At 39.1% G+C, this 25825-nt stretch overlaps 1 protein-coding gene across 6 annotated transcripts in view; it reads right to left on the reverse strand.

Annotated features, from left to right (window-relative positions):
• Window positions 1–25825, reverse strand: part of LOC140732190 (zona pellucida-binding protein 2-like) — an 81658-nt gene that overhangs the window by 32083 nt on the left and 23750 nt on the right. For 3 of the 6 annotated variants that reach the window (XM_073054453.1, XM_073054456.1, XM_073054458.1), the window contains exons 2-5: window positions 23075–23200; window positions 14246–14389; window positions 10577–10789; window positions 8901–8980 (exon numbers count right to left, since the gene is read on the reverse strand). In XM_073054453.1, the coding sequence (XP_072910554.1) occupies window positions 8901–8980; window positions 10577–10789; window positions 14246–14389; window positions 23075–23200 (563 nt within the window). The remainder of the gene's footprint in view (window positions 1–8900; window positions 8981–10576; window positions 10790–14245; window positions 14390–23074; window positions 23201–25825) is intronic. The other 3 variants (XM_073054455.1, XM_073054454.1, XM_073054457.1) reach the window with 3 other exon arrangements.

The following is a 25825-nucleotide window of genomic DNA, read 5'->3' on the forward strand; positions in this document are numbered from 1 at the left end:
ACAGTGGCTGATCCAGACTCTCCTGCTCTGCATCAGCAGGAGATCCAGCATTTTTAGCACCTCTGTGATAGAGACCAGAACATTTTGAGAGCCCATGCGGTCAGTGGCCTTACTGTCGTATAGAATGGCATAAATTGTGGATTTGCTAATAGGAAGTGGAGACGGATGCAAGGGTCCATGTGCTGGTTTGTCCCTAGCAGCAGCTTAACTGTGGATTTTCTTATCTATGGGCTATTTTCAAAGACAGATCTCAAATGCTGCTGGAAGGTCATCAAGTCAGTGAGGGATACCCTTTGACCTGCCCAAACCTTGTTGGTCTTCCAGCACTGCGAGGTGCCTGTAAGATATTGCTGCAATCTTGCGCAGCCCACGCTGCAAATTTCTGCTCAGGGACACAATGACCTCGGTACAGCCAATGTTAAGGTTCTGTAGCCAAGGACCAAGGACAGGCTCCCTCCATGACTGCACATGGAGGGGTTGATTAAGACTGGAGAGCCTCTCAATGAAAGGGGTGTCACCTCAGGGAGCCACAAGAGGGGCAAAAGAGCTATGGCTGCTTATGTTAAAGCGTACACTACTGAATGTAACATCCATGAATGTTTGTGGCTTTTAATAAAACTGTTTCTTCCTTATTTTTTTTTTATAATGAATAAAACCCATTTTTGAAATTAACATAAAGCAATTAGTATTGCCCTGGATGGACTCACAGATCCTTGTTGATAAAGGATATGATTGGAAAATAATCCTAGTAGGATTGGCATCAAGCCATCCAGAAGAAGGGTGCAATATGGATGCAAGTTACACGATTTTTCTCTTTCAATATTGTTTCTCCCATCCACAAAGGAAATACAGGCTAGCTTATGATGTGTAAATCTTTGTGAAGGTCCTCTTGTTTTTGCCTTTGTGAACTTTGAAGAATCTAGGTAAAACCTAGAACATCGTAGAATCAGCAACCTAAAGCACAAGTGAGCAAACTTCTGCATCCCAGATAGATTTCAAATACGGTACTATCTTTTCTTATACATTTAAAAACAGATTTGCTTGGTACAATTTGTTGGTCATTTTCCTTCATGTCAAATAGGTCATTTTACAGCAGCGGTTGGTGAAAACAAAGAATGCAATCTAATGCAAAGTAAGGAAAGATCACATGATTCCAACCTAAAATTTCTTGAAAGACCACTGATTTTCCTTGTTCTTGCACCATATATCTAATCAATGAATGAAAATGGGTTTTTTTGTACTTTTGTAAATTTATTCTGTATATCCCTTCCCATAGTATGTAATTTATTTGATTTAATTCCAACTTTCGGAATCCCATCTTCAATGGAGCAGGTATTTACTTATTTTAGGAAAATACACTAAGTCAGAAATATCTGAGCTCAGTGTCCTTTTAATAGCAGAAATGTTAAGCACAAGTTACACACTCTAAACTAGCCATTATATTGGCTAACTTATAACGAACATTTTCCTAGGAAGGAATATAGTACTGTTCAAAGGTGAGTTTCGGTGATTAAATGCTTTCTCAGTCTAAATTTTGTTACTCGTGTGATTATGTGCCACTCCTATAATCCCCAGTTTAACTCCTCTCAAACAGTATATTAATTACAGCCAAGTAGGATAAGATACACTATCCACAGTCCTGCATTTCTGACATATTGAAGTTTCCATGCACATATGTATTTAATAATTCATCATTTTACTAGCTTGATGGGTCACTTTTTAATTGGTTTGACTTTTACCTATGAAATCTTAACTAGAGCATTTTAGCAGTGACTTCCCTTGCAATCCTGATTGCATTAGCACTATTTGAATTACTCAACAAACTCAACTTTCACAGCTGTATGCCTGCTTTTGACAGTGTCATCAGCATTCTTGGTCAAATTCCGGATGCACACTGGTGATATCCGGCCACTCCCTTCCTTTCCTGGTCACCTCACTGGATTTGTGATGATCGTCTGCTTCACTGACATCAAACCTTGGATGTGCTCTAACTTTCTGCAACTAAAATATGGACAGAAAACACGACCTTTGGCCCATAATCAGCTCCATGCCCATTTCCTGGTCATATTCTCAGTTAACTCAATTTTCAAATCCTAGCTCTCCCCCCCCATTCATCTCTGTTCTAAGATCGCATCTCCATATTATCTCCAATATGAATGAGAGTGCCTACATTTCCCTTTGCTGCATTGCTCCACTGCAAGAGTCTCACCTAATCTGTGATAAAAATACACATCCATGAGTTTCAAATTATTCCAAGAGTTCATGTCTGCCCATCATACTGTTTGCACTGACTGACTGCAGCTCAGAACATCACAAATTTAAATACACACCTTTGTGTTCAAGTCTTTCCATAGCAACATCCTTCTCACGATCTCTTGTATTTTTCCCCACCAAGTCACTGTTCTTCAGATTCCAGTTAATTTCCTCTTCAAAACCATTTCTCTGATTAAGATCTTTTAATTTTACATTTGGCTCAGTGTCATGTTTTTCCTTTTGCAAAGTATTAAGCCCTATGTAGATAATTAGAATGCCAGCTAACAACATATCCATCAATATTTCACGAATGTATTTTTAAAAAAAAGATCAAATGCTGGGATTCTAGTTAGTTGAAGCTAGCCTCCATAGTGATCAAGATGAGCCTTAAACTTAAACTACGGTTTAACCAGCATTTAACACATGATGCCATTTTAGCAGAACAGTTGATGTTTGTTCCAGAAAGAGCATCTAATTCCACTTTGTTTGTCTGAGAGTCCTTATTAAAAAGGGAACAGCATTGAGTGTGAGTATATGAAGCAACACCAATGATAGGAGAAAACAAGACATTGCAAAGGATTTTGAGAGCTATGTATAGGACTATAGTCATAGGAACAGAATTAGGCCATTCAACCCATTGAGTCTGCTCTGCCATTTCATCATGGCTGATCCTGGATCTCACTAAATCCAAGTCACCTGCCTTTTCACCATACCCTTTGATGCCCTGACCAATCAGGAAGCTATCAATTTTCACTTTAAATATACCTACGGTCTTGGCCTCCACCACAGTCTGTGGCAGAGCATTCCACAGATTCACTGCTCTCTGCTAAAACATTTCTTCTTTACCACTGTTCTAAAGGGTTGCTCTTTAATTTTGAGGCTGTGTCCTCTAATTCTGGAACCCCACCATTGGAAACATCCTCTTTGAGATTCTGCTTAACAAGATAAACAAGTTTCATTGAGATTCCCCCGGCGTTCTTCTGAATTCCAGTGAGTACAGGCTCAAAGCTGTCAAATGCTCCTCATATGTAACCCCTTCGTTCCTAGAATCATTCTCGTGAACCTCTTCTGGATTCTCTCCAATGACAACACATCTGTTCTGAGATATGGGGCCCAACACTGTGACAATACTCCAAGTGCAGCCTGACTAGTGTTTTATAAAGCCTCAGCATTATCTCCTCACTTTTATATTCTATTCCCCTTAAAATAAATGCCAACATTGCATTTGCCTTCTTTATCACAGGCTCAACCTGTAAATTAACCTTCTGGGAGTCTTGCATGAGGACTCCTAAGTCCTTTTGCACCTCTAATGTTTGAATTTTCTCCCCATTTAGGTAATACTCTGCACTTTTTTCATTTTACCAAAATGCATTATCATACATTTCCCAACACTATATTCCATCTGCCACTTTTTTGCCCATTCTTCCAATTTGTCCAAGTCCTTCTGCAATTGCATTGCTTCCTCAGCACTACCTACCCCTCCACCTATCTTCATATCATCTACATACTTTGCCAAAAAGACATCAATTCCATTATCTAAATTACTGAGCGGTCCCAATACTGACCCCTGAGGAACACTGCTAGTCACTGGCAGCCAACCATAAAAGGCCCCTTGATTCCCACTCGCTGCCTCCTGCCTGAAAGCCATTCCTCTATCCATGCCAGTATCTTTCCTATAATGCCATGGGATTTTATCTTGTTAAGCAGAATCATGTATGGCACCTTATCAAATGCCTTCAGAAAATCCAAGTAAATGATATCCACTGCCTCTCCTTTGTCCACCCTGTTTGTTACTTCCTCACAGAACTCTAACAGATCTGTCAGGCAAGATTTCTCTTTACAGAAACCATGCAGATTTTGACTTATTTTATCATTAGTTTCCAAGTGCCCCGAAACATCATCCATAATAATGGACTCCAACAATTTCCCAACCACTGAGGTTAGGCTAACTGGCCTATAGTTTCCTTTCTTTTGCCTTCCTCCCTTCTTAAAGAGTGGAATGACATTTGCAATTTTCCAGTCCTCTGGGGCCATGCGATTCTTGACAGATCATTTCCAATGCATCTATTATCTCTTTAGAAGCCTCTTTCAGGACTCTAGGATGTATTCCATCTAATCCAGGTGATTTATCCACCTTCGGACCTTTCAGGTTGCCTAGCACTTCTTCCTTTGTAATAGCAATGACACACACTCCTGTTGCCTGATACTCACAGACCTCTGGCACACTGCTTTTGTGTTCCACAGTGAAGACTGATGCAAAGTACTTATGAAATTCATCAACCATTTCATTGTCCCCCATTACTACCTCATCAGCATAATTTTCCAGTGGTCCAGTATCAACTTTCGTCACCCTTTTACTCTTTATATAACTGAAAAAAATGAGTTTCCTGCTTTATATTATTGGTTAATTTGCCCTCATATTTCATCTTTTCCCTTCTTATAATGTTTTTAGTTGCCTTTTGTTGGATTTTAAAGCTTCCCAATCATCCAACTTCCCTCTCACTTTTGCTACATTATATGCCTTTTCCTTGGTTTTTACACAGTCCTTAACTTCCTTTGTCAGCCACGGTTGCCTAACTGTGCCATTTGAGAACAACTTCTTCTGTGGGACATATCTATCCTACACCTCATAAACTTTAGCCACCTCTGCTCTGCCGTCATCCCCCTCCAATCGACCTGGGCAAGCTCCTTTCTCATGCCTCTGTAGTTCCTTTTATTCCATTGCGATACTGATACATGTGACTTATGCTTCTCCCTCTCAAATTGCAGTGTGAATTCAATCAAATTATGATCACTGGCTCCTAAGTTTTCCTTTGCCTTAAGCTCCCTAATGAAATCTGGATTATTACACAACACCCAATCTAAGATGTCCTTTCCCCAGGTGAGCTCAAGCACAAGCTGCTCTAAAAAGCCATCTCATAGGTTTTCAACAAATTTCCTCTTTTGCGATCTGACACCAACCCGATTTTCCCAATCTCCTTGCATATTGAAGTCCCCCATTACAATTGTGACATTACCCTTATTACATGCTATTTCCAGCTCCCTTTGCAATCTCAATCCCACATCTTGGCTACTAATTGGAAGCCTTTATGCGAGTCCCATAATGGTGCTGAAGGATTGAATGTACTTTGAGACAGATTGACTTACTTTCTTACATTTTCTTAAAACACCACCAAACCCTTAATTCCTAACAATTCTGGAAATTCACTAAGATTAAAGAATTTAGAGATTTAAAGTAATTGAGCATATTGTTAACTTGTCTTCAATAGTTTAAGAATCAACAAGAGAACAGTATCATGTAGGAAGTGAGGTGGAACAGGAAGAGGACAGAATGAGGGAGAGATAGAAAAGGTGAAATGAGCTCCTTCCCTGATTGGCAAAGGAATCTTATCCTCCTCTGAACTTCCCCCATTGATGATGTATCCAATTATCCATAAACCCAGTTATCCTGTCTATAATTGAGTGGAAAGCACCTGTAAGTCCACCCTTTAAGTCAGTGTATCTTTCAGAAACAGCAAATGTTCCTCGTTATAGAGGCATGAGAGAGGAACTGGCTAAAGTTGAATGGAAGGAGATGCGAGCAGAGATAATGGCAGAACAGCAATGACTGGAGTTTTTGGTAGCAATTTGTAAAGGGCAAGATGGATACATCCCAAAGGAGGAGTATTCTAAAGGGAGGATTAGACAACAGTGTCTGACAAGGGATGTCAAACTGCAAAAGAGAAGACATATAATATAGCAAAAATTAATGGAAAGTTAGAGGACTGGGAAGCTTTTAAAAACCAACAAAAGACAATTTAAAAAGTAATAAATATGAAGGTAAACTCGCCAATCATATAAAAATACCAATTTTTTTCAGATAAATAAAGAGAGGTAAGACTGGATACTGAATGCTGGAAAATGACTAGAGATTTAATAATAGGGATCAATGGTGGACAAACTTAATAAGTATTACGCATCAGTCTTCACTGTGGAAGACATTAGCAGTATGCTAGAAATCAGTGGGCAGAAGTGAGTGTACATTTTTCTTCATCACATATGTTTATCCTGGTTATAACAATATTAGTGTCATGTCTATTACTAACTTTTCACAATCAGGTGAGCACTTGAGGCTAAGAACTTGACCACTAGAGTAAGGAAACATATGTTAATGTCACTGAGTCACTGTCATACAACACAGAAACAGACCCTTCAGCAGGTCCAGGTTGACCATTATGCACCTATCTATACTAATGCCATTATTTTAATATGTAGCAGTAGTCTTCTATACCTTAATAATTCAAGGATTGTCTAGATACTTCCTAAATGTTGTGATAGTCTCTGCCTCTAACGCCACGCAGACATGCATTTCAGAGACTAATCACCCTTCAGGTGAAAAAAAATTCTTCCGTAGATGCACTCTAATCCTCCCAACCCTCAACATAAACCTATCTCCTCTGGTTTTAGATGCACTTGCTATTGGAAAAGGTTATTATTCACCTTATCCATGTCCCCTAATAATTTGTATACCCCTGTCAGATACTCCATTAGCCTTCTCTGCTCCAAGAAAAAACAGACAGGCTATCCAGTCTCTTAACTAAACTGCTTCAGACCAAGCAACATCCCAGTTAATCCCCTTTTACAGGAGAGGTACTAGCATGGGTAGAAGATTGGCTGACTGGCAGGAGGCAAAGAGTGGGAATAATGGGGCCTATTTTGGTTAGATTCCAGTGACGAATACTGTTCCACAGAGGTCAATGTTGGGACTACTTTTTTTAATGTTATATGTCAGTGGTTTGGATGATAGAATTGATGGCTTTGTAGCCAAGTTTGCAGACAATACGAAGATAGTGGAGGGGCCGGTAGTATTGAGGAAACAAGGAGTCTGCAGAAGAACTTAGATAGATTAGGAGGATAGGCAAAGAAGTGGCAGATGGAAAACAGTGCGGGAAAGTGTATGGTCATGCACATTGGTCGAAAGATTAAAAGTCTAGAGTATTTTCTAAACAGGAAGCAAAGGAAGGCAAATATAATAGCATTCATTTAGAGAAGGCTAAAATATAAAAGGATGTAACATGGAGGCTTTATAAGGCATTGGTCAGACTGCATGGAGTGTTGTGAGCAGTTTTGGGTCCCTTATCAAAGAAAAGATGTACTGGCATTGGAGAGGGTCCACAGAAGGTCACAAGAATGATTCCAGGGACGAAAGGAATAGCCTATGAGGAGCGTTTACTGGCTCTGTGCCACTACTTGCTGGAGTTTAGGAGAATGAGGGAGGATCTCATCGAAATCTGTCAAATATTGATATGCCTAGATAGAGTGGACATAGACAGGATGTTTCCTATAGTGGGGGGGGGGGGCATCTCAGAGCAAAGGACACAACTTCAGGATAGAAGCACATCCCCTTAGAACAGAGATTGGGAGGAATTTCTTTAGCCAGAGGGTAGTGAATCTGTGGCATTCATTGCCATGGATGGCAGAAGCCAAGTCATTGGGTATATTTAAAGCAGAGGCTCATTGGCTCTTGATTAGTAAGGGCTTCAAAGGGTATGACGAGAAGGAGATGGGGCTGAGAGGGATAATAAGTTAGCCATGATGGAATGGCAGAGCAGACTCAGTGGGCTGAATGGACTAATTCTGCTCCTATGTCTTATAGTCTCTGCAGTGCAATGCATCCTTCCTATGGTATCATGAACAGAACTGCACAATGCACGCCAGCTGTGGCTCTAAATTTCAGTTAATACATATTAAATTTATGTAACTAAAATAAATTAGTTACAAACCACTTTTTTATTGTTTGTTTTTATTGTAGCTACTTAAGGAATTATTTCTTAAGTACAGTGAATATCTTCTGTTGTGTTACAATAGGGAATCTTGCTCATAAGAAAAGTTTGGATATGTAAGTATGCATTGTTTATTGTCCATTCATTACAATGGTTGGAAAGTTACATACAAGCCAATTTCAGAATGGATGATATGTGATCCCAGCAGCCACATCACTTCCTTGCAAAGTCAATCATGGTTCCCTTCTATGACATTTTAATTTTGTTTTCATGGTTTCTGGTCCTGTTTTGTTTAGCCTATCCAAAGACTTGGGCTGAACATTTTGAAGTTTTGCATCCTCCTTGCTAAAATTCTCCTACTGTTGTGTTGTTTTGAATTGGCACAACAATTAATCTAAAATACTATGTGGATAAATGCAAAAAAACTGTACTTGCAATTTTCATAATTGAGTAGGAACCTTACTATATCCAGCAAGATTATATAGGAGAAACCCAAAAATTAGTTAAAAGAAAGCTGCAGTAAAATGTTTCACATTGATTCTACAAATGCTCTGTGCTGCTCACATTTTAACCCTTTGGGAGGCTATTGGTTAAACTGTACACAATTCTATTCTATGATAAATGAGTGAATGAATGAACTAAATTAATTTATTTTGGTCAGTACAAACATAACAAAAAGCATCAATTACAATGATGATTTCATCACGATGATTTCATAGGACAAAATTACAACAAAAAATGTTCTTTAAAACAGACAAAAGGGTGTAGGCTGAAGCTACAGCTTATTACGCCTACCCCTCTTACTTATACAACAACATATTTGGCATTTAATGATGCGTATCCAATTATGATTACATTTTACTTCCACGGTAAACTCAATATTACCTTTTTTACACGTTCTTCTGACTGTTGGTCACATTGTGGATCATTACAGTCATCAGCCCAGCCAAGTGCAAATGGAAACACTGTAAAAGATGTTGTTTTTTTCTAATTATATATTTTTGCTTTCTCTCAGATAGATAGATACACTGCTTTACCATTACAGAGCAATCGCAAGACAGAACCTCTCTTCCTAGGACAATGATCTAACTTGTGTAGTTGCTAGCATTATTCCTCCAAGTCTTTTCATAATCACTCTGCAGCTCTCTCGAATCTAACAATATTATGTGATGAAATTCATTGCTACGTGTCCCAAACATGAGAGAAGTAGAAGTACAACATGGTTAGTGGAACACAGGAGAGTACAATGAAATAATTAAAGTGTATTTGAAAGTATACAATTGTATGTAGGTTTCACTTCATACTTGTAAATGATTTTCCAGTTATTTACATTAATAGTTGGAATCTCTTTCATTCACCTAGCTTTCTGATGTAAACATTTAAAAATAGCAGAATCTGCATCTTAATAAGAGACATGTGGGGAATAATGTAGGAATCTTATACTTTTTACTTATTAGAACTTCTGCTGCCCAAAATTTTCATCTGCTCATAAGTTTTATTCTTCACATAGAGAGGAAAATAATACAATTTAATTGTATTATTAATATGTTATTTTAGAAGAACCTGCGAAATGAAAACAATTTGAGGAATTTTCATTTCTACGGTGGTTTTCACACTGTCAGAAGGTTGTAATGCTGTGAGTTAAGAAATTGCTTCTGAGGTACAATGAACATTATGTTTGCATGCCCAGGCCAGCAAGTTCCAAAAAATAGAAAGGTTCACATACTTTTTCCAACAAATAAATGTAATATTGGATCATTTTTCTCAATAAATTAATGAACAAGTATGATGTTTTTGTGTTATTTATTTAATTAGATTCTCTGTATCTAGTTTTAGGACTTGCATGAAGATCTGGTCACATTTTAGGTTATATTTATACAGAAGTAGAGGACATTCTACAGGGTTCACAAACTTTCTAGCATCACTATACATGGTTGAGCATGTTTATTGTGACCAAGTTCACTGTTTAGTCTGGCATTTGAAAGATTAAAGATTACCTTTACCTGTAACATGTACAGTGAAATGTGTTTTTTGTGGCATGATCAACAATGTCCAAAATGTTCTGGGGTAGCCGGGAAACGTCATGCTTCTGCCACCAACATAGCATGCCCACAGTTTACTAATCATAACTGGTACATCGTTGGAATGAGGGGGGAATCTGAAGCACCCAGAGTAACCGCTGCAGTCACGGGAAGAGCACAAAAACTCCTTGTAGACAGTGGCAGGAACTGAACCCCAGTCTCATGGCTGGTGCTGTAAAGCACTATACTAACCGCTGTGCTACAGTGCCATCCTGATAATATGCTGATGTTGGATTTGTAGTTCTGTAATAGCACTTGTCATTTGATTGAAGATCCAACATTTGAGTTTGCGTTTCTCCATGTAAGTGAAAATGTATCAGTCTATGACCCAAATGGAATGGAAAATATAACAATGGAAGCCAAAGATATTGTTAATTTTACAACAAAAATGGTTATCTATCTCACCAAGTCAAACTTCAATCTTATAAGGGATGTACTGTAGGGGAAACTGAGCATTAATCTGAATTAAAATTTACCTACCAATGAATTGAAAATTAAATATATGACTCATTGGTGAGGGTTTGATACCGTGACATGCGGAATTCCAGTGATGCACCTCACACTGCAAATCCTGGACAGCATCTTCCAACTGCTTCTGCAAGTGTTTCTCAAACTTAGTAATTTCATTGTTGTTACACTTAGTTGCGTAGAAATCTGCTTCCAGGCGGACACTTTTGTTTGGATTGTGATACACTTGAAAAAGATAATTAACAACAAATATATTAGTAAATAGCAATCTGCTGTATGCAGCATGTTTTAAATTAATTCATACAAATGAAAGCAGTCAGAAGATGCACATTAAAATGCTGAATGTAAGAGTTTATTACCCTGGAATGGCACTGAATTTTAAAATTTCTCTCATTTTAAAATGGTAGGGAAGTTTCTGTTCAAGTTGCCCACTAGCTGAGCACAAGCTGTTATAGAAAGCATGAGAGATTCATGATAATGGTTGCATATGGATGATCTATATGAGGCCTGGGCTCTGTTAAAGGAGTACGTATTGGGAAAGTGGGTCAGCGAACTGCACTAATTAAGAAATCAGAAGCCAAAATTAAACACGATGCCGGAGGAAGTTAATGGGTCAGGCAACATCTGTTGATGGATATTGAATTGAATTGACTATTTTTTACATCCTCCACATACATGAGCAGTAAAAATCTTTACGTTACATCTCCATCTAAATGTGCCATGTGCAATCATAGTAATTTATAATAAATAGAACAGTCAATGTAATATAGAGTACACTCAAATCAGTGTGAGTTCATCAGTCTGATGGCCTAGTAGAAGAAGCTGTCCTGGAGCATGCTGGTCCTGGCTTTTATGCTGTGGTACTGCTTACCGGATGGTAGCAGCTGGAATAGATTGTGGTTGGGATGACTTGGGTCCCCAGTGATCCTACGGGCCCTTTTTACACACCTGTCCTTGTTAATGTCCTGAATCATGGGAAGTTGTTTTGGTGCAACAACCGTCTGATGTTTTGGTGCAAATGAAAAATGGGAACCAGCCAGTATACAAAGGAGATGAGAAAGGATAGAACAAGAGCTAGCAAATGATAGGCCGACCAAGGGGAGGAGGGGTGATAGACAAATGGAATAGAAAAGGACTAATGACAGAAGCTGGTAGGTGATAGGTGGATGCAACAAATGTTTGCAGAAGGCCGAATTTGATTGGAGGAATGCTCGAACTTCTTCTGGCTGAAACCATACCATACACAAAGAAAGACACCCATGGTTTTGGACAATCCAAAGGGCCTAAAGCTAATGGAAAATCAGCAGGCAAAGATCTAGCAAAGGGCGGATGACACAGGAAAATGTAAATTAGTCCAGTTGGGCAAGAAAAATATTGTTCAAATGGTAAGAGACTGCACAGCTCTGAGATGCAGAGGAAGCTGTGTGTTCCAATGCAAGATTCACAGAAGTCTTGTATACAGATTCAACAAGCCATCGAAAAAGCTGACAGAATAATATTGCTTATTGCTGGAGGAGAGCATGCTGCAGGTGTAATAGAGCATTCGTCAGGCTACATCTAGACTACTGTGTATGGGATTGGTTTCATCATTGAAGCAAAAGTATAACGGGGCATTCATTTCTGGAACTGGATTAATTCTTGGAATGAGTATGAAGAAAAGGTGGACAGTCCAACCATACAGTGCCTATAAGAAGTATTCACACCCCCTTGGAAGTTTTCATGTTTTATTGTTTTACAACATTGAATCACAGTGGATTTAATTTGGCTTTTTTGACACTGATCAACAAAAAACTCTTTTGTGTGAAAGTGAAAACATTTCCACAAATTGGTCTAAATTTATTAGTTATCAAACACAAAATAATTGATTGCATAATTACTCACCCTCTTCAAGTCAGTATTTATTAGATGCACCTTTGGCAGCGATTATAGCCTTGAATCTGTGTCTCTTTCAGCTTTGTACATCTGTACACTACAATTTTTCCCCTTCTTATTTACAAAACTGCTCAAGCTGCGTCAGATTGCATGGAGATTGTGAGTGAACAGCCCTTTTCAAGTCCAACTACAAATTCTCAATTTGATTGAGTTCAGGACTCCAACTTGGCTACTCCAGGACATTAACTTTGTTGTTTTTAAGCCATTCCTGTGTAGCTTTGGCTTTATGCTTGGGGCATTGTCTTGCTGGAAAACAGATCTTCTCTCAAGTATCAGTTCTCTCGCAGACTACATCAGATTTCCCTGTATTTTGCTGCATTCATTTGACTCGCTACCTTCATAAGCCTTCCAGGGCCTGCTGTAGTGAAGCATCCCCACAGCATGATGCAGCCACCACCATGCTTCAAGGATAATGTATTTTTGATGATGTGCGGTGTATGGCTTACGCCAAACATACCATTTAGTCTGATGGCCACAAGTCTCAATTTTGATTTCATTAGACCAGAGAATCCTCTTCTAGCTGACTTCAGATTCTCCCACATGCCTTTGGGCAAACTCTAGCTGAGATTTCATGTGTTTTTTCAACAGTTGCTCTTCTTTGCCACTCTCCCATAAAATGCGACTGGTTAAGCACATGGGCAACAGGTCTCTCCCATCTCAGCCACTGAAGCTTGTAACTCCTCCAGAGTTGTCATAGCTCTCTTGGTAGCCTCCCCCACTAATCACCTTCTTGCACAGTCACTCAGTTTTTGAGGGCGGCCTGCTCTAGGTAGATTTACAGCTGTGCTATCTATATTCTTTCCACTTCTGGATGATTGACTTACCTGTACTCCAAGGGGTATTCAGTAAATTGGAAATTTTCTTGTATCCATCTCCTGACTTGTGCTTTTCAAACCCCTTTTGCGGAGCTGCTCGGAGTGTTCTCTTGTCTTTCTGGTGTAGTTTTTGCCAGGATTCTGACTCACCAGCAGTTGAGCTTTACAGATGCAGGTGTAGTTTTAATACAATCAATGAAAACACCTTGACTGCACACAGGTTTATATATAGCTAGGACACCTTAACTGATTATGTGACTTCTGGAACCAATTGGCTGCACCAGTGATGATTTAGTGTGTCATATAAAAGGGTGTGAATACTTATGTAATCAATTATGTTTTGTTTTATATTTGTTAGGTTAGTTTAGATAATTTTGTAGAGATCTGTTTTCACTTTGACACGAAGGAGTCTTTTTCTGTTGATCAACGTCAAAAAACCACATTAAATCCATTGTGATTCAATGTTGTAAAACTATAATACATGAAAACTTCCAAGGGGTGTTGAATACTTTTAACAGGCACTGTATATTTTTTGCAGCTTAGAAAAGCAAAATCTGGAATATCTCTGGAGATGTCAAAGGTAAAAGGACAATAGTGTAATATACTTTAGGAACCAAAACATAGAACACGGTTAAAAATAAGCCATTAGTGAAAGATATTATAGTAAGTTTTACAACATAAAAATACAGGGAAACTAATTTTTAAATAAACAACTGAATTTTTTACAGCTGTTCACAGTTATTAAATGTTAATAACTAAATAGAGATCTTGAAATTATTCGACTTGCCATGCTTCTCGTTTCCACCCACGACCTCATGCTGGAGCACCAGATACACCAAGGCAATTACAAGTTTTTAAACTGAATTTAAGGAGTAAATGAAGGAAAACATTCATGCTGGGAATATCGACATTTCTGAAAGAGTGCAAGACTTACCATAGACTGTATATCTGACCAATCTTGTCACTTGTTTCAAATCAAGCCTGTACATAAGATTGCAGGTGTAATTTCCAGAATCAACTACATAAATGGTATCAAACACCAAGTTTCCATTGTCTGTGATGACAAATCTTTGTGATTCTAAATAAAATAAAAACAGCAGATTTACAACAGTCACAGTTGTAATAATGTAATGGAAAACATTACACAAAATAGTACATATTATATAATCAGTTCCAAAAGATGGGCTAACAGCATAATTTCTAACTATATTTCACTTCAGGCATCATGATATTACTCATCGCTCTACATTTCTAAAGGAAAAAGACAGATCAGTTTATTTTGGGAATAGAGAAATTTATGTGATAAAAGCAGAAATGCTGGAAAAGCTCAGCCACTCAAGTAGCATCTGTTGAAAGAGAATGTAATCGATGTATGAGGTCAGTGACAATTCCTGAAAATGTATGCTTTATATGTTTACTTTATGTAATATATACCTTCCTCCATACATGCCCATAAAACAGAGGAGCAGAATTAGGGTACTTGGCTCATCAGGCATGCTCTGCCATCTTTCCTGGAACACAGCCGGCCGCTGGTGGTGAGTTGGCATCCTCACCGGGCCTCGAGGAGAGTGATCCCGGGTTTGAACTCAGCTGGCTCCTTGCATGCTTTCCATCCATGCTGGGTTGAGCGTCAAGCTAGCAACTCAGTTTTGTAAAAACCCAACAAAAAGAGGCTAAAGATATGGCAAGATTGCTGCATGATGTGCCACAAGGCGCGGAAAGGAACACCAACAACTGCTGGGGCATATCCTACTGGGATATCCTAGTTCCTATTATATATTTCCCCTCTCACTTGGACCCCATTCCCTCTGCTCCTTAACACTCCAAAGAATCCTGCCATTGACTTTGTACTCCACTTTCGAGTTCAATTATCCAAAGTGTATTACCACAAGATAATATGGCATAGGCGCAGAATTAGGCTATTTGGCTCATCTGTCATTCCGTAATGGCTATTTATTAGCCCTCTCAACTCCATTCCCCTGCCTCCTCAGTGTAATCTTTGATGCCCTTACTAATCAAGAACCTACCAACCCCCATTGTAAATACAACCAATGACTTGGCCTCCACAGCCGTCTGTGGAAATGAATTCCACAAATTCACCACTCTCTAGCTAAGGAGAGGAGATGTTTTTCTCAGTTTTTTACTCAGAGAGTGGTGAATGCGTGGAATGGGCTGCCGGCAACGGTGGTGGAGGTGGATACGATAGGGTCTTTTAAGAGACTTTTGGATAGGTAGCTTAGAAAAATAGAGGGTTATGGGTAAGCCTAGTAATTTCTGAGGTAGGGACATATTTAGCACATCTTTGTGGACCGAAGGGCCTGTATTGTGCTGTAGGTTTTCTATGTTTCTATGCTTCTATCTCTGTTCCAAAGGGATGACTGTTGTGTCTGTATGACTACATATCAAATAAATAAAGTCATGCACTTGGAAGAGAGTTAACATATATATTCATTTTGCAGAAAGAGAGCAACAAATCGGTGCATATGCGTAAGATTTCAGTCAATAATTACTGCTAAGGGGGGTCATTCCTCTAAAACTAATAGATCGATATATTACAGCATTCTTCTATTCTGAGGCTGTGCCCTCTGGTCCTAGACTGCCCCACTGCAGAAACATCATCTCTACGTTCACTCTACCTAGGCCTTTCAATATTTGATAGTTTTATATCTATAAATATTTATATCTATAACTGAAATTTAATGGCTGTGTTGAAAACTGGTGAAAAATTTAAACATGAAACATAATGTTTAGATTTAACTCTTTAGTTTGCAATAGTTGTTTTATAAACTAAGAAAACTGTTAAGTTTGTATCTAAAGCCTGACAGGGATTCCTATTTTTGGATTTGCCTCTATTAGTCTAAAATCTCATAGTCACAGAGACTTACAAAATAGGCCTTTCTACCCAACTGGTCCATGCTGGTCAAGATGCCAGTCTGTGCTGGTCCCATTTGCACAAGTTTGACCAATACCCTTCTAAATTTTACCTGTCCAACTGTGTTTTAAATGTTGTTATTGAACGTGCCTCAACCAGTTCCTCTGTTGAAAAAGTTACCCCTCAGGTTCCTATTAAATATTTTCCCTCTCACCTTAAGCTATGCCCTCTACTTCTTTTCCCCTCTGTGCCCCAAATAATTTTATACACTGTACAATATCAGTCTCCCATGAAACAATGAAAAATGTCCTACCCTCTTCAACTTATCTCTATACAGTATACCATTCAGCACCTCAGGTCTTGCCAACATCTTCATAAATCTTTTTCTGTACTCCTTCCATTTTAATAACATCTTTCCAATAACAGAGTGAACAAACTGAACATAAGTGCAGCTTTGCTTGTATCGACAATGTCTCAGTGAGGCATCCATTTGAATGCAGATGAACAATCTAAACATTTTTCCTTAATTTGATTTCATTGTTTTAAGTGTTTATTTCACTTTTGTACATTGGTACTATTTTTTAAATGACAATTTGTAGGTGGGGCTTATTCTGCTATTCTCCAGAATCAAATTCAACATCCCAGCTATGGCCCAACAATGTAATAAGATCTTCAGGCAAATTAACCCAGGTGTGGAGTAAGCTCCGGACTCGAAGGTAGAGATTAACAATGATTTATTTGAAGAACGTAACAGAGGAATAACAAATGACTCAGGTTGAACGTATTTAGAACCCTGTAATCAATTGGTGGTCTCAGTCTGCCATCCTGTTTGGATGTGAAAAATAATCCCACTTCAGCAAGTGAAAAGAATACTCTTCTCTCAGGAGCAGATAAGGCATAGAGCCTTTTCCCAGGAGGACAAATACCTGGTAGCAAGTTGATAGTACAATCATAGCCCTTAGTTGGAGGATGCATTGTGGCACTCTTTTTGCTAAATACCTCCAGCAAGTCCGAATACTCTGGAGGCACTCTAGACTAATTCACAGCAGGTATCTCAGACACTCCTGTTGGTATCGCAGAAATTCAGTCTGGCATTTTGGAAATTTGGACTGGCCTCTGAGGGCCTCCAACTGACTCTTGGGACCTCTGCTGGTCTCTTGGAACCTTTAGAAAGACAATTATTCCAACATAAGGTTGACGGACTTTGGGAAAGTAACCACAGGTAACCAAGGACTAGGGGAATACCTGGAGAATGCACCGTTTCCTCGTGCATACCCATCATTAACTTGAGCGGAACAGAAAGATAAGAAATTTGACCAGGTCCCAATGATCTCCTGTGTAGGGCTACAGGAGCGAATGGTTTGTTGAGGCATAACTTAGAAACTTGGATCCTCTTGGCCAGACCAAAATTTGAAACATTCCCTGCCAAGCCAGAGTCCACCAATGCCCTAAAGGGAATGTTGATGTCCCCCCCCCCCCCTCCAAAGTCAATAGAGAAGGTAATAATAGTCCAGATTTTGACAAACCAGGAGAGAGACTGGAGACTATCACAGTTCTTCCTTCACTGGACGGTCCTGGGAGATTCCCTGCAAATCAGGGTAAAAGCCTCAAAGCATAAGCAGCTCCTTTGCTTCACATATCTCTCTCACTCTTCTGAGGAAAGCTGGGCTCTTCCCTGTTGTTTGGGCTCCTCTGGAGAAGGGTCTGGGCTGAGTCTCGGATTGTGGAACCCGAGGAGACGTTGGGCAATCCTGAGAGCTGGCTCTCTGGGCAAACTCACCATGTTTCTCTCTCCTTCACTCAGACATACTATTATCAATTCTAATACCATATCCATAAGCTCATCCAAATCCTTTACTGGGTCTGTGGTCACTAGAGCATCCTTGAGTTGGTAAGTTAATCCTCATTGGAACAGGGCAACCAAAGTCTCCGTGTTACACAAGTTCTCTGCTGTCTCTGGTGAAAGAATACCCTCTTCAAAATTCTTAAAAATAAACTGATATCAAAACACACCGTAGAGTCCTTCTCCCAAAGGCCGTAGCCCATGAAAGGAGGGAAATTACATCAGCCACCTTACTCCTGCCCAAGGGGAACTTAGTGGGTTGTAGCTTGAACACTAGGGTACACTGTATTAAGAAATCCCGGCAAGACTCGGGGTCTCCATTGTGCCACTCCGAGATGGTAGGTTATTTGACCCCTCAGACTAGTTCTGGGCAAACATTGCAGGATGCACAGGTGAATGCTCAGAACAAGAGTCCATACCCGAAGAACATAAATCTCGTCTACCAGTTTCAGAGCCTTTCTGCAACGATGCTAGTATCTCCTGAATTCAACCGCCTTTCCTTGGTAGGTCAATCCCACACATAGTGGATCAAACTCGGCTGAGTCCTGCTGCAATGAAATCTTCAGGCAAACAAACCCAGGAGCAGAGTAAACTCGAGACTCAAAGGTAGAAATTAACAGTGAGGATTTACTCGAAGAACATAACAGAGGAATAACAGATGACTTATAGAGTAAATTTACTTGAGAGGGCTAGAGTACACAGATATTAGGTCAGCCAGAACCCAAGTTCAGGACGCAGTGATGAACATTATTCGTGACAAACTTAAAACAGTGCATATAGCATGGGAACCCTGTGCATAGCAAAATCAAAACTCTAGAAACTAAGAACAGGGTGCTCAAGGAACCTGCATTGAAAAAAAACCAAGTGGCAAGAAAAAAAGAACATAAGGAAAATGACTAAACTAGTTGCTTAAGAAGTTCTAGTTAAAACAAGTCAATGAAGTTAAGCTGCATTGGAGTATTATGACCCGACGTTCACCGACAGATCCAAAGAGTTCATGACAGGACACCCTCCGCCCCCACCAACTTATGGCCAGCAGCTAGGGCGATCTGCAGATCTGCTACAATAGTCCATAATTGACTGAGGATCCATGACAAACTGGATTAACTTCATTTTAATACACCCATTCATTTTTTCAGGATTGACACATTGCAGGTTGAGCACTACTTACTGCCCATCCCTAAATGTCCTTGAGAATGGCACGGTGACCCGACTTCATGAACTGCTGCAGACTCCCACAATGTTGCTCAACATTTCAAAGCCAACATTTGGAACACAACAACAGGAAGAAATTTACTGGTGAGAAATCACCTTCTGCCGAATTTGTTATAACCAGGGACTAATTGTAAGAATTGATAAAAAATTCTTCTGGCTGAATTATCTGCATCAAGACAGTATGAAGTCAGGGTTGATCATTAGTCTGCAACAATATAATACAAAATGTCTTTTTCCCAAGGCATTGTTTTTGGCAGCATTGTTTATTCTGCCAAAGCAGAACATATTTAAACTGGTCCTACATCACAAGTCCACAGGATAGATTTTATGCTTTAGTGTTTGTGTGCAGTGTCTCTTGTCTGCTGTAGAATCATTGCACTGATCCTACAAGTTGACAACAGAACAATCAGGCAATCCTCTAACGTATTCCACCCCAGGCTCACACCAAACCTTGCATAAAATATATGCCCTGAACTTTTCCCTTCTCATCTTAAACGCATGCCCTCTAGAATTAGACATTTTGATCTTGAAAAAGGGATTTTGGATGTCTGCTCTACCATAATTATATAAAGTACTATCAGTTCTCTCCTCAGCTTCTGTCACTTCAGAGAAGACAACCCAAGTCTGTGGAGCTCCTCCTTACAGTGTACACCCTCTGATCCAGAGAAAATCCAGGCAAACAATTTCTCTACCTTCTCCACATCCTTCCTATAATGGGGTGAACAGAACTGAATGCAGTACTCCAAGTATGGCCTAACTAGAGTTTTTCAAAACTGCAATTTAACTTCTTGAACTCAATGCCTCAGAAAAAGGCAAGCATGCATAAATCTCCTTTATCATCCTTCTGGATAAGACTATCACAATGGATCTTATTGAATGCCTTATCTTTTATCTTCAGCCCTGTCAGAAAGAGAGTTAAAACTACAACTATTTTTCACTCAGTCTACAGGTATCTGGCCAAAGCCATTTCTTTCTGGACTTGGCTTTAAGCTGGTGATTCAGTATATAAACTAATTGTGGTCCTAGAGAAAAAACAGATTTTTACTCTCACATATGGGGAAACCAATTCCTACAGTTAACAATAATTTTAAAGACAGAATCTATAGGAACTCAAATAATGTTGATATATTAAGGTCAGGTATCAAATTATTGTAAAATTGCTTTCACAACTGTTGAACAAATGAATATTTTCTCATGTCATAGTCATAGTTGAGAAATGAAGCTAATGTTAATGAGTACAGAAAGGGGAATCAGGTTGATCAGGAAAAGATCATTTGAAGAGTTGGATAGTTCCTTGCTATTTCTTTGTAGATGTGCTTCATTCATTGTGTTGCAAAACTGTAAGTAACAGAAAGTAACAGCTCCTCAAAACCTCTCATATAAAATTCAAAGTTCAAAAGTTTAAAGTTCAAAGTGCATTTATTATCATGGAATATATAAATTATACAACTTTGTGATTTGTTTGCTTAACAGGCAGTCACAAAACAAGGAACACGAAGAACCAACTTAAAACAAGTAAGACCAACCTCCAGTGCCCACAGAGAAAGAGAAAAAAAATCAAATCAAAGCATACAAACCATAGAAGTGTGCAACAACAGCATTCTGAAACCAAACTGAGTTCTTAGATCCAAATCCTGGAGCAGCTCAGGTCTAAATTGCCATATTCCCATAATCGGTAAAATTTTTTATTGAGTAACACTTATAATTAAAATTCCATACTTTAACAATGGGATTCTCAATACTGGAAGGGAAACTAATAGGTTGATGACTATTTCTGCTAGGTGTAAAGTCTGTGGTAAAAATTGGATTTGGTCTTTTTAAGAGCGCAATTAGAATACAGATTGCCTCACAGAGCATATCCAAAGTTAGATAGATAGATACTTTATTCATCCCCATGGGGAAATTCAACTTTTTTTTTCCAATGTCCCATACACTTGTTGTATCAATTGGTAAATTGGTATTTTATTGTCACATGTACTGAGGTGTAGTGAAAAAGTTGTCTTACATACTGTTCATACAGAGCAATCCATTACAATGCACTGAGGTTGTACAAGGTAAAACAGTAACAGAGCACAGAATAAAGTGTTACAGATATAGAGGAAGTGCTGTGCCGATAGACACTAAAGTTCAAGGTCATAATGAGGTCAAGAGTCCATCTTATCATACTAGGCAACAGGTCAATAGTCTTATGCCAGTACGATAGAAACTGTCCTTGACCTTGGTGGTACATACTTTCAAGCTTTTGTATCTTCTGCTCAACAGGAGGGGAGAGAAGAGAGAGTGTCCAGAGTGGGAGGGGTCTTTAGTTATGCTGGCTGCTTTATTGAGGCAGTGAGATGTGCAGACAGTCCGTGGAGGAGCGGCTGGTTTCGGTGATATATTGAGTTGTATCCATAACTCTGCAGTTTTTTTTGTCACCTGGTCTTTTGAGGAAATAAAGGCGCTGGTGAGTTTCTCTGGCGATGGCGTCAGCTTGATTGAATCAGGGCAGGCTATTGGTTCATTCTGAGGAACATGAAGCTTTAAACTATCTTGACCAAAGCACCTGCTGACGTAAACAAGAACATGTGCACTGGTCCCCTCTCTGAAGCCAATGACAAGCTCTTTTGTTTTGCTAATGTTGAGGGAAAAGTTGTTCTAATGACATCATGAGACTTGGCTCAAAAGCTCCTTCCTGTACTCTGACTCATCATTATTTGAGACACATCCCACTACAGTGGAATCATTTGCAAACATAGATGGAGTTAGAGTTGAATATGTTGCTCACTAAGTCATGAGTACTGTATATAGGAAAGAGATTTGGGGGGGGGGGCGGTGAGAATGCAGCCTTGTGGATAATCATGGTGGAGGTGTTGCTGCCTATCATTAATGATTGCAGTCTTGGTCTAGAAGCCCAAGATTCACTTGCAAAGGGAAGTTTTGAGTCCCAGGTTTAGGAGTTTGGAGATGAGTATGTTTGAAATAATAGCACTGACAGTGGAGCTGTGTCAACAAACAATAGGTGTCTTTACTGTCCAGATGTTCCAGAGATGAGTGCCGAGCCAGGGAGATAAGGGTCTCCTTTTAGACCTATTTCAGTAGAAGCCATATTGCAATGGTTTGAGGTTGTCTGAAAGGCTGGAGTTAGTGCCTATCACGGCATGTATTCCAAATCTGGAACTGCCCTCCACACACAGCAATTTAATTTTAAAGCTGAGAAAACAGAAGAATAAATATATGCAAATATAGAGATAGGGTTCAGATTAACCACAAACAGCAGAAGCGAGTTAAATAAATAAATGGAAAAGAGTAATCAGTTGACTATTCGAGCCAGGACCCTTCATCAGGACTTCTGATAAAGGGTTCGGCCTGAAACGTCGACTGTAGTCTTTCCCATAGATGCTGCCTGGCCTGCAGAGTCCCTCCAGCATTTTGTGTGTGTTACTTTGATATCCACCATCTGCAGATTTTCTCTTGTTTGTGAATAAATGAATGCCTTGCTCCTCTTTCTATGTACTGATTTAAATATTTTAGGTAACTGTTTATCTTTATTTAATTTCAGTGTTAGAAATAGTACTAATGACATTATCTTATATTCACACCCAACTACGCAAAGATGCTCTGTTATTTTTTAATCACACTCTTGAGTGGAAAACATCACAGTAGAAAAATATTTGAAGAGATGAGAGAAAATTTATGCCACCATTCACACAAATTGTTTTTAATCAGTGGAAAAATAACATTGACAGTGTTTGTTAAAAGATCCATGGCCTGGATCATTATTCATTTACAACTCAAGGATGATTGTAATATAGCAATAAAAACACACTAATAAAAACAGCATTTCTCCAAACCTTTAGAAATTAGTCCATTAGGGCCAATCCACTCAAACTTTGGATCCACAAAGCCTTGAAACAAAAGATCTCTCATTAGGCATGGAAGAGTCTGGCCAACTGAGTAAACATGGAAGAAAACTGGAACTAGAAATAAAAAGTTTAATTCAGTTACAATTTTTGAAATAGTATTATATATTCATGGCTACATCAGTGAAAATAATCTGTAGAAATCTATTAATAACTATATTTTGTTTAAACTCTTGATCACAAATTCCAATTGAATCATAAGTCACAATCTGGATAACTTACTTCAACTGTACATTTCATTTATAACAAATCTCACAGTTTGTGCTATGGCATTACTTCAACTATTCATAACTATCAACAGGTGCAAATCTTAGTATTTAACTATATTCCTAAAATTTATTTTGGATCAATACCCTGTTAACTACTACAATAATTGCAGCTGTAAAAGTTTTTCCAAACTACTATAAAGTATTATTAACAATAATAACAATTCATAATTTGAATTTTCTTAATGCTTTTCATCTTCACATTTTCATACTCATTCTGTTTCACATCATAACTCTTACTCAGATCTCCCTGAAAACTACACCTTACCTTTCCCTTGTTGAGCCTTTCAATACCAGGAAATCATCTCCTCTGATCTTCCTTCTCTAAAGGTTTCCAGCTACATTTTCATATCATTCCAAACCCACCCACCCTAAATGTATTAGTAACTTCTACTCTTGAACTTGATTAAATACTTTATTACACATGCAAATACACTATTCTGCTAGATACAGGTTCAAAAACCCCAACAGATTTGCCAAACATGAATTTCCCTTTCACAAAAGCATATAAATTCTGCCCAGTGCTGCAATTATTTTCTAAGTGATCTACTACCACTCTGTTGATGATATGCTCAAGCATCTTCTGACTGATGTCAGCCCAATTGGTCTATAGCTTCCAATCTAATTCTCCTTTCTTAAAAGAGGCAACATTCATTGCCTACCAATCTGTAGAAACTGCTTTAGAATTTATAGGGGTTTAGATGATGACGATCAATGTATTGCCTAATCCTACAGCTAACTCATTCAATAACTTGAGGTGTAGGTCATTAAGCCCTGGCAATTTATTAGTTTGCAGTTCCATGAATTTCATTCTGCTTCAGGCTTACTGTATATTACATTCAGCTTTATAGGAGTAACAGGTACATCTATGTGACTTGGTTTTGAAGAAGTCTATACTGCCATTACCATATTTGAAAGTTTACTCCTGGTCTGCACCTCTGGGACACATCCTGAGTAAAACTGTCTAATATTGTTTCCAGACTTAGCAGATGGAGCTTATCTGAGGCAAGTGAGAGGTGTTGCAGTTTTGGAGGTCGCATGTAAAGGGAAATGTCAGTTAATGGCAGGATGATTAACTGCAATGATCGTGTGGTCCAACTCCATAGCCACCGGAAAGTGGCAATGCAAGTAAACCAAGTAGTAAAGAAGGTGAGTGGCATGTTTGCATTCATTGAGAGGGGCACAGAGTATAAGAGTCATGAAGTCATGGTGAAGTTATATAAAATTTAGGCTTGGCTGCACTGGGAAAGTTTAATGCAACTGCATTATGAGCATGCACTCCTTAAAGGAAGGACGTGGAGGCTTTCAAGAGGGTGCAGAAGAAGTTTAACAATAAGCTGCTTGGATTAGAGGGAATTAGCTACAAGAGGTTGGACAAACTTGGAATGCATTCTCTGGAGTAGAGGCTGATGGGAAGACTGGAAAAGTTTATAAAATTATGAGCAGGTAGGGACAGCCAAAATCTTTCTACCACAGCAATGAAACAGGCCCTTCAGCCTAAATGGCCCATGCTGACCAAGATCCCACCCAATCTAGTCCCATTTTCCATATTTGGCCCAATCTTTAATCTTCCCTTCCATGCACCTGTCCAAGTGAATTATTTTAAATGTAGTTCATGTACCTACCTTTGGCAGCTCATTTAGAATCAGATTGTATTGTCACTCTCTTATAAGTCATGAATATTTTGCTTTGCAGCAGCAGTATAGTGCAAAGACATAAAATGTCTTTAAATTACAATATACATAATTTTTTCAAAAAAGGAATAACAAGGTAGTGTTCATGGACCATTCAAAAAATTGATGACAGAGGCAATGAAACTGTTTCTGTTTGTTGATTGTGAGTCTTCAGACTCCTGTACCTTCTCCCTGATGATAGATGAGAAGAGGGCTTGTCCTGGATGGTGAGTGTTCTTAATGATGGATGTCACCTTCTTAAGGCACCACCTCTTGAAGCCGTCATCGATGGTGAGGAAGCTGACCCAGTCCACCACACCGCTGCAATCTCTTTTGACCCTATGCATTGGAGCCTCTACACCAGGCAGTAATGCAACCAGTCAGGTGCTCTCCACCATACATCTGTAGAAACTTGCAAGAGTTTATGGTGACATATCAAAACTCCTTAAGCTCTAATGAAGCAGAGAAGCTAGTGTGCCTTCTGTTTGAATGCATCAATATTCTGGGCGCAAGAAAGATCCTTAGTGATGTTAACACCAGGAACATACTGTAATGTTGCTCACCCATTCCAGTGCTTGCCCCTCAACGAGGACTGAAACCTGTTCTCCAGACATCCCCTTTCTGAGAGAACAGTCAATTCCTTGGTCTTGTTGATGTTGAGTCCTAGATTGTTGTTCTGACACATCTCAGCCAGATCATTTCTCGCCTTCTGATTGCCATCTGAGGTTTTACCAACATCAGTG

Source organism: Hemitrygon akajei, chromosome 8 (assembly GCF_048418815.1).
Source record: "Hemitrygon akajei chromosome 8, sHemAka1.3, whole genome shotgun sequence".
Lineage (NCBI taxonomy): Eukaryota > Metazoa > Chordata > Chondrichthyes > Myliobatiformes > Dasyatidae > Hemitrygon > Hemitrygon akajei.